We start from the raw sequence: 15,923 nt of genomic DNA on the forward strand, positions 1-15,923 counted from the left end.
TGTGGGGGGGTAGGGGTGTGTGTGCAGACAATAGCACAACCATGTCCCTTTAGGAGATAACAAGGAGGCTAATGGATCAGAAATCTGACCTGCAAATTGTGTCTAGGATTAAATGAACACGGGAAACATACTATGCAAATACATAAACAGAACAGCCTTTCTTCTTCTGTGCTAACCAACTGTCTGTGCACTAGCACAGAGAAAGCAAATTACAAGAGTCCTCTTTCAGGAAACCTATTTCTGAAAGCAGGCTTCTTACATGTATCGTTTTACTTCTGCACAGAGAAACCACCACTGACACAGCAGGAGAAAGCATCGTACAATAGCCTGAAAAGAGATCTGTGATTCTTGTAAACTCTTTGTGCTTAGTACTTTAGAACTAACTGAAAGGCGGATTAACTCCAAAAGTGGAATTCTGGTTCTCTCAGTGCTTCAGGCCTCAAACATAATTCAGTCTGAATATTCAATATTGCATCTACTGTCTCAAAAGTGACCAAAGAATCAAGAAGAGTTGTACTCTCATAAGAAATAGAAGGCTAACATTGTCTCAACATTTTTCACTGTCAAGACTGAACAGGTGGACATAGAAGAAAGATGAAAACCCTCTGGAAAGCAGACACCTAGTTGCCCAATACTTAATGATACCTCAAACATGCCTGTAATTTTTCAAAACATTACTAGATTCACAAATACAATAAAAACCTCACCTCAGATTAATAAATAAATAAATAAATAAAATCATCCTACCAGAACTGAAACATTTTCCTCTCAAAGCTATGTTGAAAGCTTGTGATCACATAAAAGAAAACATACACACCTAGACTTCCACTCTGAAATACAATTAATGGAGACTGCTTGATCTGGTTTTGGCTTACAGCAAGATTGCATGTGAGCTAGAAACAAATTTCAATAAACCAGGGTAGCTTCAAAAGTCACATAGTATTTCTTCCCCTTGGACTGACAAGAATAGCTAAGGCAAACCCTGGACTGTGCTCTCAGGACTGCATGAAAGTTTATGATATGGCCAAAGAAAAGCAAAGGATTAAATGCCTTCTGCTTCAAAAAGAGCTCATACAGGCCTGTTCACTGCTACTATCTTGCAAGCTAATGAACACAGTAAATAGGGATCCATAGGATAAAAATAGAACATGAATATTCTACTTAACTCTGTGCAGTAAGCAAAATTGCAAATAAAAATATTAAAGCCAGCACTGCATCAAAATATCTCCATTATTTTTACAGCAGCAGAAAAATTCAATTAAGTCTTAGGATGGTATTTTCTTGACTTTCAAATTACTGTGGTTGCCCACATTGCTAACATAAAATACTGATCTGTAAATAGAAGTTCACTTAAAAGAAATATCATTGCATAAACATAGCACTGTCCACTGCATTTATGTCTACACTGAAGAAGCTAACAAATAAAATTTCAAAATTCAGTCTCCACAGTAGCTAGCTATGACTTGAATTCACCCAACTATTTGCTTTAACTGGCAAGCACTGTTTGACAGCAGCCCCTACAGTACTGTCTGAAAAAAAAGGGGCAGAAGCTGGTCTGAATGCTTTCTGCTTCATCTTTACATCTGAGCTTATCTAAGCTCACTTCCACTGAAAAAACTGGGTGCAGTAACAAATCTAGGTATCTTTTTCTGATTATCAGATGGGGGAAAACTGAAATATCCTAAATGAAAGCAAAGATACACTGCCTTTGAAACTTGCTCAGCTTTACATTAGCACAGGAGTTATAATCTGCTCCTGAATGACACACAACAGGAACTCCCCAAGGCAAATCTCTCTACAATTAGTTCCAGTTCATCCACAGACAACTCAGCCTTCCATTTGATTGCAGCAGAAGACATCACATGTTAAAATGCTTCTCATCTGTCCTACCACAAATATGCTGTGAAACACCAACAAGCTTCCTAAGAGCATGCCTACCTGCTCCTCACAAGCACAGTTTGTTTCAGTAACAGATCCCACAGTCCTCAGTTTGGCTGTGGCCATTTTACAATTCCCCTGCTGGGTTTGGGATAAGGTCAGCAGGGTGCTCTGACTTGCTCGTAGTATAACTCATCAAGCCTCAGCAAGTTGGACATACTGTTTGTCATAATAAATGGAGATATAATCATGACTTCAAATACCCTGCTGAAATTCCTCCACACATTATTAACTTCAGCATGACTAGGAGACAAGTCATACTTCAAGCAAAAAAAAAAAGCTACAATGTAGATCTCAGTTATCAACTGCATTTATCAGGAAAGTGGAATTAGCTTCCCACAACTATTCCAATGCTGATAACCTGTGCATATGTATGACTTAAGAAAAACGCGTTCTAATGCATTTCTAATGCGTTCACATAGAAGCTGATAAAAATGCTGGTCATTTAAATAAAATGTAAATACAAGCAAAATCTCCACACATCACAAAGCTACTCAAACCTTTCTTCTATGTTTAACATCCGTAAAGCTGCACACACCATCTTGAATAATTTTTGAGTTGCTCCAAACAAAATTTATTCAGGGGAGACTACGTAACTGTTATTTTACTTGCAGGGGATAAAAACATTGTTACAGAAGTATTCTCCATAAAACTAGATAACCAAACTTCAGCAAACCCTGATGAAGTACACAAAAGATACCCAATTATTTGAACAAAATATCCATCAGTGGAGCTGTATATTCAGTAATTTTACAAGACGGTAACACAAATTTCCCTGAGATTTGCACTGCTCAAATCCTGCACTGCCACACTGCACAAGGAACAACATACATGGGAAACCATGAAGTTAAGAGGAAATGGGGAAGCACCTATCAACAGTTTTGCTTGGGGGTGAAGAAGGTGGAAGATGCTGAACACACAGAAGCATTGCTTTCAGTAGACTTCCAGCCTTTGCTCTCTGAGGAACAAGGAAGATGGGGAACCCAACAACATAACTATTAAATCTCCCTAAACAGTGCTCATATATCATCCCAAGAAACTGATAGAATAAATCAGCCCAGACCATTCTTCTGTGAAAAGAATTACTTCTGTGATGCTGCAGCTTAATCTTGCCACAGAGTTGATGCTGCGTCCCAACAGGATTCATCCTTTTTCCAAACTCATACAGGCTGTACCCAATCTCCAAAAGAAAGAAGCCTTCCTTTCCGATGAAGAAAAAAAATCAGCATTGGGAAAAAACCCAAACAAAACACACATATACACACCTCTTGGGCAGGAACTATAGTGTATTACTTTACTTTCTGATATTCTGTCCAATAAAGGATATATGAAAGGCTCACCAATTTGATGGAAGGAGTAACTACAACCAAACAGCAGCTTTTGCAATTAAAAGGTTAAATTTTCAACATACCCCAAAGCAAAGAGCAGCATATCCAAACCACACAAATAGCATTTATTTCAAAACATTTCTGTTAAATCACTTGAAATGCAGGAGTTTAGTCACAATCAGTTCTACAATACACATGCAGAAGCAGAGGGTTATTTCATAGCTGTTTTTAAACAGCCAGGTATGGAAATCAAAATATGAAGTGCTCAAAAATGTGTGAAAAATGTTTCACAGTAGTCTACAGTTTTCACCTTCTAGTATGTGAAAGTTTTCAAATTACAGCATTTAAACCCTTACCAGTATGTACTGTAACTACTGCAATCCATACACACAGTATGCTGAACTTTGTCCTGTTTTTCTGTTTTCTTATGATTGGTCATAGGGATCTGTGCATCTTCATAATGCTTTTTTGCATGGCCATTCACATATCTAAAATAAATGAAAAACAATAAGTCTTATACTTTTAAACAGTTACTTAACCAACATTCACTGAAAGTAAGAAAAAAAGGCAGCCTAATAATCATCCAGTAGACAGGCATTAAAATAGACAATTCATCTGTGTGAAAACACTGGTTAAATTTTCCTTTACCCCTTTACTCACCCACACTGTACAAATTTCATCTCTCCATCTCCTCCACAGCAACCACAAACTGGCATCCCTGTACCAAACCCCAGGATCTGGGCCCTGAACAGACTGATGCACCTTCACAGCAAAGAAAATTATTAGCTCCCTTTTTCCATGCCTGTAATGTCATTAGTTCTCCACACTGCTTTCCCATATACTTTTCTTACAGCTCTGCTTTTTCCTCCACTCAACACTCATCATGTTTGTGATTACTTTAACAGCATGCTGATCCATTTTCAGTTTTCCCATTCTGCAGCACGATTTAGTAATAGAGCATTCTACATTTTATGAAGTTCGTTAATTTGAAAGGCTCTAGTGCTTGGGGTCACATAACTGAAAAAGAAATCTAAAATCCTACAGCTCTTTTGCTGACACAATGAGCATTTTCACACTCAAAATCTGAAATCTACAAAATTAAGCATCTTTCATTTAAAAAGTGTTATTACAAATGCAAGAGCCCTAAGTATCAGCTGAAAATCATTTAGACTTAGAAGTACATGGCCAGACCTCAGGTGAATTCCCTCCTCCCTCATTTCTTGCTTGTCGAACTCCGTAACACTACCAGATAGGAACTCTGGACATGCTCCACATGAAGAGGACTCCTAGTCTGCACTTGTTCTCACATGCAGGTGTAAACAGTTCTGCTAACGCAGCTGTGCTTGTTAAGGCACTGAAGCCACTGGGTTACTGACATTGCTGTGCTGGCAGAATCCTGCAGCAATTATGTCATAACCCGAATGAGACAGTTGTGCTTGCAGGAGTTCATTTTCTGCCTAACAGTGCAAATGACAGGTTTATAAAGCTATGCTTCCACCAGAAATGCTCTGCTGCTATAACATGGTCAGTAATGTTCCCAAGGACTCTAACCTGGAGGATGTACTTCAAGAGCTGAAAAGCTCTATTTCTCTTCCTTTGATCTCAAACATTATCTGAACAGAAGAATATGCTGTGTGATTTCATGTTCAGAACTACTCCTGTTACAAGGTATATTACATTCTTTTCATTCAACTATTTTCCATTCTAAGGATGGGAACAGTTTGGCAAGTGAAAACTGCATAAATAACCAACTCAATGTCTGCTAACTGCACACAAGAAAGGTCATATGTGGACAGCAATATTTATTAAAAATAAGTAACAAGTAAAATATTCTAAAGTATTTATTTCACACCATCACATAACATGAAGTAGCTCCCACTCTCTTAGCTCTCACAAAGTATAAATTTATAAAATAAATGAATAAAAAGAGAAATAAAGATGTTTGTGCTGAAAACTCTGAAAGAGACATCATTAAAATTGTGGCACTTACTGCTATCCAGATCAAAGAAACAAAACCTGGAGTTTACTGAATCCACTTTAGAAGACAAAGTCACTAAGTTTAATGATGCCTTTCCAGAATAAAAGCACATCAGCACAGATGTTACCATACAGATGAAAACGTGTTCACATCTCAGATCCTGTCTAAATGTCAACACTAACTCATTCTCATTAATATGTGCATCTCAAGCATTTCTGTAGCAGCAAATTTCAACAATTATCCTGACATAAATAACAGCATTGACTCTATCATTTCTCTACAAATTCTTTTGGTGTACTTCAACTAACACAGACAAAAAAAAACAGGTGTACTCTGAAGAAGTTCTGATGGTAGCTAGTCCTTATATGTTATGGCAATAACATCTTCTACAGAATGGAATTTTACTGAATCCACTGAATCAGCAGTTCTCCAGGCACTTTTTGAGTTGAGTAATCCCATTCACCATACACTTTTCTTTTGGAAAAAAAAAAAATGTTAAGTATAATCTCTGGACTCTCATAATGTAGTAAAGAAGTGTGTTTCATATAAACATATAGTGTTAAATGAGATCATGAAAGGTTTATTCCAGGGAATTATAAGGCTTTCAGGAAAATTTCAAATAAATTGTCTCAGAGTCAAGGAACAAAGGAAAAAGATAAAGGTCTGATTAAAAGATTTGCACACTGACACTTTGTACCCACCTTCCACAATGGACACTTGAGCACGTCAGACAGACCCACGGACTTTTATTTGACCGGCACACTATAAAAGATTTAAATAAAAAAAAGCGTCAAATGAATTGGCCCTGATATTACAGTTGTATAACACATCCTGAGCACTAGCAACAGCTCTGCTGACTCCACCTTAGCAGCACAGTTATATAAAATAGCCAGTCATGTTCATTAACCTATATCAAGGACTAAACTAACAGACAGAAGAGCTATTGACATGAAAGCACTTTAGCCTTCTCCTGGCTTGGGTTTTAGCCTACACATTTACTTGTCACTTCCCATGAAATATTTAAATTATTTTGTTTGTATTACATCCACATGAGGTCTACTTGATTTTGAAATACAATACAGAAATATCACAAGCACAAGTAGTAAAAACACTGGTAGAAGTCTAAAAGCCTTTCTTTTTGATTTTAATAAGGCAGTCCACCGAACACACGGAAAAAAGCTACTTCACTTCTGCTTTGTAAAGCTTATTATACAAGATGCCATTTTAAAGAAAATATAGCAAGAAAGCTTGAAAATCTTACAAGAAGCACACAGAATAAATTACTGTGCAATGCATGATAATATACACCATTTATACAATAGATATTCTTATGCTGCAGTGCTGGTAAAGGCTTTATCCATAAAGATTTTAACCTTCCAGTCACACACAAGAAGCCGAAAGGTTAAAATGTAACACAGTGCTAAACTTCCCAATCCATTCAAACCATCAGATGTTACCTAAGTTTTTAGCTGTCTTCCAAGTCTAGAAAAATTAAACCATCATGGAGGTTTTTAAGCGAAATGGCTTAAAGGGAAAGAACAGTGGATACTAGAAAATAATGAAACACCATCTCAGGTGTCACAGAAATGGGATAATCTCAACTCCTACCTCAACCCAGTAGCAAAGTCTGCAAATTCAGATTAGAGACAAAATCTCAGTATATAACTCATGTAGGCAGAACACAGTAAAACAGGCAAGCAGAGCAAAATTTCCATTAGTCAAGTCAAGAAAACGTATATACAGCTTTATAAACAATAGCCATTTTGGATCTACACTAAACTGATATTGAACCCTCTAATTTTGAGAAGAATTCCTCTTTGGATCACATCATTGAAGGAAGGATGCTACGATATACAACGCTTAGATCTGAATGAAGTAAAATTGTTAAAAGCTATCCATTACCACAGAATTTACTGAAATAGCATTACACTTTCAAATACCCAATTAATATGACGAGAGAAGAAAAATAAAAAGCTAAGTGCACTTCTGCAAGGGCAGAAAACAACCATAAAAAGAAAATTATCCCCAAAATACAAAAGAGTATGATGCCACCTAATTTTTCTACGCACTATAAATAACTGCTCCTTGGAGTAGCCAGTCAAAAGTGTCACAGAGGAAAAACAAGACATCAGAAACATGATGGTCTACCTGTAAGGCCAGGGGAAAGATGGGACAAAGTGAAGTAGATTAAATCCAAGCATACATGAAAATCTATTATATTGTTATTTATTGTGGAAAAGCCTGAGAACAATCTTCTATCTGGAGTCACACCTTAGAAAAAAGAACTGGGGAAACTGAAGCATGCACAGAAGCAGCTCCAGGGCAGGATCACCTAAGCAGGCTAATACAGACTTCCAGAAAAACTCAAAAATAGCTATCAAACCAGGGTACATATCAAACTGTTAAGACCAAAGACTATCAGAGAAAAATCAAGCTAACAAACGTGAAAGAAGTTTATCAAATTAAATGCTAATTAAAAAGAAAAAGCAAGGAGGGCGTCAATTTTTAATCAGGAGAAAAGTGATTAGCTTAGCTGTTTAAAAAGAGCTAATACTCTTCTCCACCATTAGATTTCACCTTTTTTATTTCAATCAGATGGAAAAAATGAACTAGAAAACAGTGCTTCCTTAAGAATTGTTTTCTGGATTTGAATTCATTATTACAAGTAGTTGTATTTCAATTCACAGGCCCAGTCCAAGGAATGTTTTAAACTAAGAATTTTACTATGCTGGAAAAAAAGGACATTCCGCAGAAATCTTATTTAAAGCAATTACTTTAAACTCTTTAGTAAAAAAGACTCCAGAATTGTTTTTTTCAACTGCTGCAATTATTACTTTATTTGAGAAACACATTTTTCTCACAGGTCTTTGGCTTTCCAAAACCAAATTTTCCTATTTCTAAAGTTGATGGGTCCCCACAACTATGATGGTAATCTTGAAGTCTTGCAAGAGGACAGCTAGATAAGCTTGCATGTCAAGTTAGAAAAGTGGAAGAAGTTTGTCTAATTTGACCAAACATCGTAAAGAAAATCAACATTTGGCACTGGCAACCAGAAGAGAAAGGGAAGACCTTAAATAGCCATCATCAGTTAAAAATGGACTGAATGAACCACCAGTCTAAACTGATACAATTTTATTTTTCTGAATCACACAAACTGAAAATTTTAAAAATTAATGAGAAGGAAACAGAAGCCAAAACTATTCACACACTTAAACACAGCTTAAGTGCTGCATGAACAAACCACTACCCTACACTTTCCTTGCCAGGAACACAAAACAGTCTTCTAGCACTAAAATCCCAGCAGAAATCTCCCACTTTTAAATGACATTTTCACTTTCACGACCTTATCATCTGTGGACAGAACCGGTTCTCAACCAGTAGGTCAAAGCATTATGATGCAAACTGTTAGTCTTACTTTTCACCATGTGCCAGACAACTACAGTTTCACATCCAGGTATTTTAAATACCTGCACTGCTTGCTTGTCGAGTGTTAAATTATACTGAAGCAGTGCTCATTCTGCAGCGTTGCCACCAGGTTTAAGTGTTCTGCACAAAGCCAACAACTAAGTCCACCACTCTGCACAATGCCAAAAAAACCAAAACAAAACAAAACAACAAACCAGCATCCACAAAAATTTTCCATCTTTCATATCAGGGAATAGGAAAAGATGGCTCATTTGTTTGCTTTAACTTTTAGGAAGAACTTTGTTCCAATTGCATCACATTAGAAATGTGTAGTTTATCTCCTACACAAACATCTCCTCCCACTAAGAACTCAAATAACACAGAAGTGACTCCCACTAAGATTAAACACAGAAGCCAGTATTAAATTTGTGACCTACAGTTGCTCTGCTCTGAGAGGATTACTCAAATTGATTTTTTTAAAGATTGTTGAAGATTTCAATCTGTATTTCTCCAAGGTTGGCTTTTTAGATACCTGCATTAAAGCTTGGCTCTCTAAGTATTCCTCAATTCAGATCCTGAAGCAGCTACCATCTGTTACTTACTATTAATAAATTAAATTAGGCTGGGAGCTTCAGGCCGTAGTCAGGGCTCTAACAAGACAGGCACCGCAGAACACACAGCAAAAGTGCAGTCACTGCCCTGAACTGCTTCTAATCTAAATGAAAGGTAGACAGTTTGGCTTCATGTGCGAAGAAAGGGCACGTTATTCCTTTCAGATGTGGTACTGACATGAAGGCACTGGATTTAAAAGTAGACCAGAAACAAGAGACACAGATGCATAACAAATCCCTTCTCAATTTAAAGCACATTACACAGCCCTGGAACCTGGCCCTTAAAACAGACTTGGGTGTTCAGGACTTTCGGGTCAGTTACACTGAGTCGTGAGGAAAGACTCTCAAACCCAATCTGCACAGGTACATATGTCTTCCCTCAATAATCAAGATTGCAACTGGGATTTCGGTTTTTATTTTTTTTAGTGCTATTTAAAAAAAAGAGGAGGAGGGGTACACTACATTAGCACACCCTACTTTGGAATAAAGTTAGGGACAACAAACATCTTAACCGCATTAAAAACCCCTTAATTATCTGTGTTTGTTATACCTTATTTACTGGCATACAGGCTAAGGAACATGGGCTGCTCTCTCAGCTTGAACCACTGCCTGCTGCAATGGTTACCAACTGTCTCATTTTGATTTATTTTTAGAATAGCTTCAAGTGGTTAGGCAAAGATACTAACATGTCAAAAGAAAAGGGAAAGCAAGCCTGCAATGCTACAATGCTGTCTGAAGCAGTAAGTCATTTGCCATTTTACATCAATAACAGGTTATTCAGAAGCTTAGAAACGTAATTTTTCATCATGTAATAGCAAGGGGAACTACTATCTTTTACAGAATAATTTCTCCAAGTGAAATCTGAATATTCCTTTGTTATACAGCCTACAAAGCCCTCTGTAAAGGAAGAGGAATATCAGCCCATCCTCAAGAGAGCAAACAATCAAACATCACTACATACAGATTCATACATAACTATGGGAACATTCAGAGCCATCCCTTCAGCTTCCACTTTCTGTAAATCATCCTGATAACGTTCATCGAGTTATGCCAAGTAGAATGACTAAGATATGGCTAATCAGTTTGGCACTCTTATCACAGGGCCCCCACCCCATCTCACCCTAATGATCACTCACATATGTACTTCTGAATCTTGACTTTTTTTTTTCTTTACTGAAAACTGATTCCAAGTGCAGTCTTGCAAAACATGAATGCTCCTGGCAAACACGATATTCCTTACAGAACAAAGCTGCAGATTTCCACTGTAGGAAAGTGACAACTCTGTAGAAGTATACAAACAACCTGTGAAACTAACAGTTTTGTTTAAATAGCACACTGTGTAATTTAGAAACTGGCAAAAGAAAAAAGAAGCAGGAAGAGGAGGAGACAAACAGGAAGCAGTTTCTGTAAGGCAGCCAAGTTAAGAAACCTGCAAGATACAGTGTCCACCAGAGATCTGGCAGTAGCACAGCCATGTGATCAACGCAAACTGGCGACTTCGCCAGGCACAGGAGCACAAGTGACCTGAGGCCATAGCTATTACAGAACTGTGCTTATGTCCAAGTTTTAAAATAGTCCTTTACTACAGCACTAAAGAAAAGGCCATAAAGTGTCAGCCCAGTAAGAGCAATACTTGGGTCGTTCTGTTAAAAGCACGCTGAATGGAAACAAGATTCGGGTCACTAAACTATTGCCAATAGTCTCCACAGCCTTTACAAAACAGCCTGGACTTCGTTCTCAAAGGGAGCTGTACGAACACTACCATCTTACTTGTATTATTATACAGTTAAGCTACAATAACATAATGACCTGCACAGAAATATCTTGGGACTAAGTACCTTTTTTCGGCTCAGTTTATGCCAACATAGTAGGTCAGCCATACTGACACCAGCTGAACTGAAAGGGGACACTATTGCTCTTCTCAGCACCCGCAGAAGGAACAGTATTTACATCACTGTGCCTGCACTGCTACACTGACACTGTGCCGAGCAAATCGTCCCACGAACATAAGTACTTGGTGACAAACGTATATATGCTACATATGTACAACATGCTCTATGTGTAGCATGTATACATGCTGTATGCATGTGTGTATGCACACACGCATCTCAAACCAAAAAAAGCAATACTACTGTTTATGTATTCGAGAGAAACAGACTTACTTCTTCTTTCTCATACCTTTAATTTAATTTTGCCTAACAATCCCTCAGTGCCCTGTTTAACTAAAATTTGGTAGCAGGACAATGTTACTCTACAATTTGGTCCTAAAAACCTGACAAATGCAGCACAAGCGAGCTGGGCAGCCTCCATTAACAACATATGAAAAAAATGCAGCAACAATCTGCATACCAAAACGTGAAACCTCTGCTATGTAAAACCCCTGCTTTGTGAAACACAATCCTTCTCCCTGTGATAATCAGACCTAAAAACTGACTCCTCCAAAGATCTGGAAGTAAAGGTGAGAGAAACTTGCAAGCAAAAATCCTGGGAAACAATCACAAGTGGTGGAAATAAAAAACTCTGCACATTTAACCAAAATTATGCAAACCCCGTTAGTAGCAACATCTCAAATGCGAAGTTTTTCAGTCACAGGGTTCAGAGCATTTCTCAGAGAGCCCACTTGCATTTTACGGCTGAACAATGGAGAATGAGACCAAACAATTCACCAAAAGAACTTTATCAGCATAGATCAGAATTGAGCCTTCTAGCCCCAACACCTTAGTGCTTTATGTCGTTTTACTTGCAGGCAAGGGTAAGACATCCCAAAACTCCACACAAAACTTTTAAGGTGACTTGCCAAAACAGCTCTGAATCAAACACCTACAACTTCCCATATGCAGTATACAAGAGGTATCAGGCACCTGTGAGAGTCATCTCTGAAAGCTGGTATTCTAAGTAGGGAATTACATTAGCCTACCAGAAACTTCAAAGGAGACAAACATGTTGGATGTGGTACCTCCTCCTCTATGCTTATATGCCGGGGCTGCAAAAAGACTCTGACCACCACTGGAATTTACAGCTCAAACTCTCTCTGGACGCAGGTACATCTCTTCAAAGACTGAATAAATCAGCTGAAGAGTTTTGTCCACACAATTCTCATTCGTTCAAGACGTGAATCCCTCAAGTTTCATGCCTACCCTTGGAAGACCTTCCTTACAGACTACTCCTAAGTGCTGAGGGAGGACTGACAATTCCTTCTGTTAAAGGGAGCACTTCCCACGAGTAAGTAGTTATTCAGGGGAAGAGTGAGACAAAGCAAAAGAATGTGTGACTTTCACCAAGCCTAGCATTTACAGCTTTTACCTAGGCTGCAGTCTCCACAGCAATGAATATCCATGTATTCTACATTCAAAATCCACAAGATGAAACATTCAGTCATTAGAACTGAGACTGAAATCAAGTATTTCCCACTTACAATGAACTGTCCAAATCACAACATTACGGAGTCATGTGCACGCTTTCCTTTTGGCCCATAAACTTGGTTATAAACCAGCATATACAATAAAACACCTCCTCAGGGCAAAAACTTGAATCAAATCATCAGTCAAGACTACAGGACATCTGGATATGTGCAGAATTGGACACTGGCACTGAAAAAACACTTTATTAGCAGAATCAAATAAGTCTAAAAAAATACAGGTGTCCTCCAAGGTAAGTCAGTATTTTTACAGACAGCATGTAAAAATTCCTAACAGGCAATGTAAGTTACTTAGTGCACATGGATTAACACAACTGATCACATTCCCAGTTTTTTACTTTCTATTCTTTTCTGCATTTAAAAAGACAGTTTCTACAAATATACATGCAAGCTTTATTACCTAACCCTATTGTTCATTTACATTCAGGAGGAATCAAAAATATTGAAACAAGTATCTCAACTAAACACCTTGGTAAAACCATAAGACAAGGCAGGCATTAACATACACAGAAGTGCACTATGTCCAAGTAGAATACTAATATTATTTTATCATCTATAAGTAGATTTCAGAACTTAAAATACTGAGCTACATGTCTATGGTTGTTGACTGGGCTGGGTTTTTTTTGTTTGGGGTTGGGTTTTTTTGGGGGTGGGGCGTGGTGTGTTTAAACTGTATACACATCTGGTAAAAGTATCTGCTCTACATTTTAAGAACTTAAGACCAGTCAATCCCAGATGGGTAACTAATGAAAACCAGGTGACTGAAAAAGGAAGTAAATGTTACAAGGGTATTTTTTAAACCTTCCAGTAGGCTAAAGCCCCATTCTAGACAGAGTGCAGGAGAAAAGAACGTTACAGGCTTTGAAAACTAGAGACATGTTCTACACCTTATTTACAAGCCAGATGCTTTACTGTTCAGGTTTTAAAGAGTATTCCCACTTGTTTTCAAACTTCATTTCACACAAAGCTCTTCTTTCTATCCTACCCTCAGCCCCATTACAAGAAGTTCATAAATAGACTGAACTTCTAAACTGTTTGATATTAGAAAAATAAATATTCTATTTAAACAATATTTTATGTAAGTTTCATGTTAGACAGCTTTATTGCCTCTTTTACAAAAACAACATTCAAGTCAAAATGAAACCAGACAGAAGGGGAAATGGTTTTTAATTACACTATTTTAAATGTTTTGTTTTAAAATCAGCTAACACCCACATACTAGAAGATAAGATGAAATTTAAATTACACTTCAATCAAAGCATGAGAAATTACATGGAATCAAGTTTCCTGGTAAGCATTACTAACAATACAAAAATGTTAACCATTATTTCAGTGTTTCATACTCTCATACAAAGAGATGCACAATGAAGGAAAGTCTTAACAGTATCAAGCCTTAGCCTGACTCAAATCCCATTCAAATGTAAGAGAATTTAAATACAATCTGAAAAACATTTAAAGGAGGAAAGAAACAAACAAGCAAGCAAGCAAACCAACCTCACCTTACAGCTATGAAAAAAAAATAAATTCTTCTGCTATAATCTTTCAGCTAAAACCAGAAAAGATTACATTTTTAGTGAGAAACAAGTAACAAGCCATTAAGTGACAGTGAGCGAACTTAAGAAATCAACTAACGTTTGTGCTCATGCATAATGGTACATGTGGTTTCCCTCCTCTTTGTCACTACATAAAAGCATCACTCGGTCTCATATAAGAAATTACACAGATGGTTACAGTGAACCACTCTATTACAATGGAAAACCATATATAATTCAGACACACTAAGCAACTACTGCGTAAGAATATGGGTAGGTGAATTTTTCATAGTATAAATAGGTCACTGAAGTCCCCAACGCATTCCTAACACTGAAGAATGTTTGCAGAGAACAATGTGATTAACTTCATCTGCATGTAATTTCACCTCCCCGGTTACGCTCAACCACATTAGCTTAAAGTTTGGTATTTTGATTATGCAATCAGAATTCCACACTGAAAAACTTGGCAGTTAAAAAAATGCGTGCTTTTTTATTTGCCTGTATTCTTAATCCAGTAGTGGAAAAGCAGACAGGCAGGCAAGGAAAACTTTCAACCAGTGTAAACAGACGTGTCAGTTCCTGAGGAAGTGGTTAAACGAACTGGGGGCTGAGCGGGGGGGAAGGTGCAAACCCAAAGTCAGACCACCTATAGCAGCAATATACAGACATACAGAGCATGCTGTGCTCCTGCTATTGTTATGGTAAAGAAATAAGGTCACTTATAGCACTACCAATCACACATACAGATGCTTAGCTCTCAGGCTACAGTTAGTGCCTTATTTTTCAGTAATTTAGTCTTGCTACGTGTCGAAGTCAAACCGTAGGTCAAGAAATGTCAGCTGCTGATCTTCCTGCACAAGTAACACATCAGTAGCAGGCTTATTTTACTGAATAATTGTGGCCAAAAGCATTTTTAAATACTGCCTCTATTTCTTCTTTACACTCTAAAAACAACTTCTAATGGTTTGGCTACCTCGATAACTAATTAGTATCCAAATTTAAATATATACATACACACATATATACTTATATATTTTAAAATTAAATGCTTTCAGCCCTCACAGGAAAACAGATATTGTTCCTCATTATAGTGGTAACACGCCAATTCAATCTTTATGTTAAAGTGAGACACACAAATATTCATTTTCAGACAGCAGCCAGAAAAAACACAGCAAAGCCAACAGTGTAATGTAGTTCTTAAACCCTCAGGGAAAAGAATCGTTGAGTCAGTTAGCAATCAATCACAGGTCAAAATATTCAAACTGGAATTAGGAGGGAAAAGAGGGGAAGGACAGCAAGAAGTGTGCTTGGTGTCTTTATATAATCTAGTGATTAATCTACTTATTTGTAGCCCCCACTGTTTCATTCCTATTTCTCCAATACTAGGAAAAGACACATTACTAACCAACAAAGAAATCAAATGCTCAGTGGACAAAAACATTACCAAACGAAGAATTTATCAACTGAAGGTTAGAAAAAAAATTTGTAAAGGGTCATGGCTATCTTGAGAAAATGCACCGTATCTTGATACAGACAAGAAGATGCTTACATTCACAAACAATCCTAAATAATGTTGGTATGAGCTACCCTGAAAAAAAATCAGTATCTGCCTGTTTGTTATGGATAAGGACCTCCAAGCCCTGCCCCCAAGTCTGACAGTATCATGTCGCTTTAAAATTAAAAAAAAGCTGTCCACTTGCAATATTGGGGGGG

At 37.4% G+C, this 15,923-nt stretch overlaps 1 protein-coding gene across 1 annotated transcript in view; it reads right to left on the reverse strand.

Moving 5' to 3' along the window:
• The window catches only part of USP3 (ubiquitin specific peptidase 3), a 40,951-nt gene that overhangs the window by 20,272 nt on the left and 4,756 nt on the right, over positions 1 to 15,923 (reverse strand). The window contains exons 2-3 of the mRNA XM_026856027.1: positions 5,946 to 6,006; positions 3,623 to 3,754 (exon numbers count right to left, since the gene is read on the reverse strand). Of these exons, the coding sequence (XP_026711828.1) occupies positions 3,623 to 3,705 (83 nt within the window). The 5' untranslated portion in view covers positions 3,706 to 3,754; positions 5,946 to 6,006. The remainder of the gene's footprint in view (positions 1 to 3,622; positions 3,755 to 5,945; positions 6,007 to 15,923) is intronic.

The sequence above is a fragment of the Athene cunicularia genome (genome assembly GCF_003259725.1).
Source record: "Athene cunicularia isolate RWA chromosome 10 unlocalized genomic scaffold, athCun1 chr10_part1, whole genome shotgun sequence".
In the NCBI taxonomy this organism is placed as follows: Eukaryota; Metazoa; Chordata; class Aves; order Strigiformes; family Strigidae; genus Athene; species Athene cunicularia.